The 3,703-nt window shown below is 46.4% G+C and overlaps 1 protein-coding gene across 1 annotated transcript; it reads right to left on the reverse strand.

The window, feature by feature from the left end:
* Positions 1–1,581: 1,581 nt before the first annotated feature.
* Positions 1,582–2,361, reverse strand: LOC134071021 (leucine-rich repeat-containing protein 3-like). Its single transcript, XM_062527586.1, has one exon. It carries the CDS (start codon positions 2,359–2,361, stop codon positions 1,582–1,584), a length of 780 nt encoding a protein of 259 aa, XP_062383570.1.
* Positions 2,362–3,703: the final 1,342 nt, after the last annotated feature.

The raw sequence follows: 3,703 nt of genomic DNA on the forward strand, positions 1-3,703 counted from the left end.
ACATCTAAAACGCACAGTTGAATACAGATTAAGGAATTCTGGCAAACATTCAATGGCACATTGAATAGAGAGAGAGAGAGAAAAAATGTGGACAGTTTGACACAGAACTTCCACCTTAACTGTGGAGGACACACAATGGGCTACATGTTTGTGTCTGGTTGGGTTGATGGGGTAGCAGTATAAAACAAGACTGGCTCTCTTCTTGGCTCACATGCATACAGTACATCCTAGATTCTAGGAGTCCACGTCTCCTGTTCTGTTTGGATAACTATCTTCTCACACCCTCACTCATGCAGCCCAGCCACTGGGCAGACCATCTGTCTTTGTCTAGCTGCACCACATGTTATTTGAAAACACACACACTGTAATTGCTGAAACAAATTCCTATATGTTTTTACATAAATGGCAAAAGTATCTTGAACCAGACCTACCAGCTGAGAGTGACTAAAGGGGACAAAAAGAAACAATGCAGGTTCTGTACAGAACATGTTTCTGTATTGTTGCTTTTGTGTACTTTTGTACTTCGCTGTCTGCATTGTTCTGAAATTCTTGGCTAATTTCCGATGTGATGCCTTGTCAGCAGCAGTTAATGATCTCATCTCACTGTTCCTTGAACTTTGTTGCTATGCCACTTGTAAATGACCTTAACCAAAACAAACAGTCATTTTTGCTTTTACCTTGAGCTGCATGCCCTTAGTGTGAGATCGATGCAGGAGTGGGATCAATATGCCCGGGACAAAAGCCTGGACTAAACTGCTGGGAAGAGAGCGGCGGCGGCCACTTAACGTCTCGGTGCCAGTGGAAACAAGCAGAAAATGCCACTGACGATGAGGATGATGATGATGCAACAAAAGTCAAGTCTCAGCCCTTACAGTGATCTGATTGGGGGCAGAATCATCACTATGGAGGCACTTGGGAACTTAGTCAGCCTGTCCAAATATGATTTATGTCTCACCTTATCTGCAGTGATGTTATGCTATCAAGATTTTGCCTTGCTGGGACCGTAAGAGTATGATACGCCTTTTAGTCTCCTGGATCCACACTGCTAACGTGATTGATGGTTGTTAGGGCCCCATTTTTTTTGATCAACTGAAAGATGGACAGGGAAAGGAAGTACCCAACTTCACACAGCCTGAGAATCTATAGACGTATAAGAGCTGTATCAGACAGAGCACAAACAACATATGAAAACTGAACTGAAATGACTTGAGACGTGAGATTTCCACCTTAAAGAAAATAGTTACACTCTACTGTTCAGATGTCTGAAAATTATAAAAATCTTCCAACTGCAATAGAAGTACAAATAAAACATTCACATTTTCTTATGATAGATTACATTCAACAACAGAAATATGTAAAAATCTGGATTTGTATAATAACTCTAACACAGACAGACAAGAACACACTCACACACTGGGTCCTTCTCTGTGCTGACGGTCCTTTCTGATCTACACAGAGAACAGACATCAGAGATCAGAGACATGGATCCTTCACTCTCTCTCTCTCTCTTTCTCTCCCTCTCTCTCACACACACACACACACACACACACACACACACAGACACAGATAAACACACTCCCACTAGAGCACAGTGCTGGCTGTGTCTGAGTCCTTGGAGCTGCTCTGTGAGCTGTTGGGCAGGGCTTTGAGGTACTCCAGGTGTCGCCGCGCGTCCTCCCGGTTGTGCCGGACGTAGTAGACCACGTAGGCGATCACCATGGCGAACCAGCCGAACATGGTGACGAACATGGCCACGTCGGTCGTCTTGCGCTGGAAGCTGCAGAAGTTGACCCCCGAGTCCAGCACCTGGATGATGGGCCGGCCGGCGAACTCCTCGCGCACGGCCGTGTGGCAGCTGACCTCGTTGACCGTGTGCTCGTCCAGGCGGAGCTCGCGGAGCACCTCCTGCAGCGTGCACTCGCAGTGCCAGGGGTTGCCCGACAGGCTGATCTTGGCGCGGAGCCGGCCGAAGGCCTCCTTGGGCACGGTGCGCAGCCGGTTGTCGGAGAGGTCGAGTGCCCGCAGGCTCTCCGCCACGCCCTGGAAGGCGCCCGCCTCCACCGCCTCGATGCCGTTGCCCGACAGGTCCAGCTCCTGCAGGCGCCACAGGCGCGCGAAGGCCTGGCTGGGCACGCGCGTGATGCGGTTGGACGCCAGGTGCAGGCTGACCGTGTCCTCGGGGAGGTCGGACGGAATGGCGTGCAGGTCGCGCGACGAGCACTGGACGCTGGTCTGACCGCCGCGCTCGGAGCAGTGGCAGGGCTTGGGACACGTGCACACCGTGGCCGACAGCAGAGCCAGCGCCATCACCCCTCGAAGCAGCACCCCCATGTCAGAGATGACCACGGCTAGCCGCTGCATTCTCATGCATGACACACTCATCACTCTTTTACCACCAATCTTGATAAGAAACAAATGAATGCCTTGTTTGACTGTCATGAATTCAACATTTCTGCTGGTTAAATTGCCAAGACTGAGTTCCCTTCCCCCTTGTCTGGGTACAGTAAGCAGTGAATCATACTTGTGTAGAAAATCAGAGTTCTTTCCAATGTCAAGACAAGAGCAATTGCCGGTTCAAAGCAGGCATAGTCTTCAATTTGAAACAATAGTTACAGAGAACAAATCAAATATCTGTCTGTGTCTGGACTTTCTATGCTGTCAGGCATCCTTTGGCGAAAATCCATCTGGTTTCTTTCTATCTAAAAGTATTTTTCCCCCTCGCAAGTTTTGATCCATGGAGAAGGCGTATCTGGACTCACAGATTATGCATTATTCGATGCCATCTGGTAGAACTGAATGTTACATCATCCTCAGACACGTGGAAACTGCCAACGAAAGAAAAGAAATGTCAGTCAAACAGAAGACTCCTAATGAGACCTGTGCAGAAGATGTGTGCTGCCTTTTCCAACAGCGATCATCCATATTCATTCAATATTTCAAATAGGAGAAAATAATTTCACTGGCATTGATTTCTGTGACTCACGCTGGTCCAGAATGGTTCATTGTGTCTTGTAAATGGAACATACAATTGATCCGGGATCAAATTACTTTCTGCAAAGGTACTGTGCATAATCAGTTGGACCTAAAAGAGAGTGCATTTGGGGTTTAGACTGCTGCGTCCGTGTACTATGAATCATCTAAAATGCTTCTTGTAATTATATCAAAGATATCCACAGAATCCTGCAATGCTCAAGAATTCGTGGCAAGACATAATAGCTTTATTTCCTAAGGGAAGTGTGTCTAAATTACAGGTGGTGTGCATCTCACAGTGACATTTTTATTTTTGATATTTTCTGAAATAGAAAATAGGCTTCAGGAAAGGCATATCTTTGGCTGTGGCTTTAGTGTCGACAACGTATAAGTAATTAGCTTTAATTCCAGACGAGGCTTCCTGGAGCCTCAGAAGCCTAATTAGCGGGTTCAATGTCAGCTAACATTGGCATCAAATTGTGACAACATTGCGTCTATCTCACCCTGTCACTTTGTGCCTATTCATGGTTGTATGCAAGCACCCCAAAGGTCAAAGCTCTAATAATCACAGAAATATTTCCATTATGGCATCAAATTAGGTGTCAATCAGGTAAGGCTTTCCATTGCACACCAACATAGTAGAGGAGTGTATGGATTAAATAAAATATGCATCAGCATAGTATCAGTATCAGTAATAGTATCAGTAGCCTATATGTATATAGGCTACTGATAC

The sequence above is a fragment of the Sardina pilchardus genome, chromosome 23 (assembly GCF_963854185.1).
Source record: "Sardina pilchardus chromosome 23, fSarPil1.1, whole genome shotgun sequence".
NCBI lineage: Eukaryota > Metazoa > Chordata > Actinopteri > Clupeiformes > Clupeidae > Sardina > Sardina pilchardus.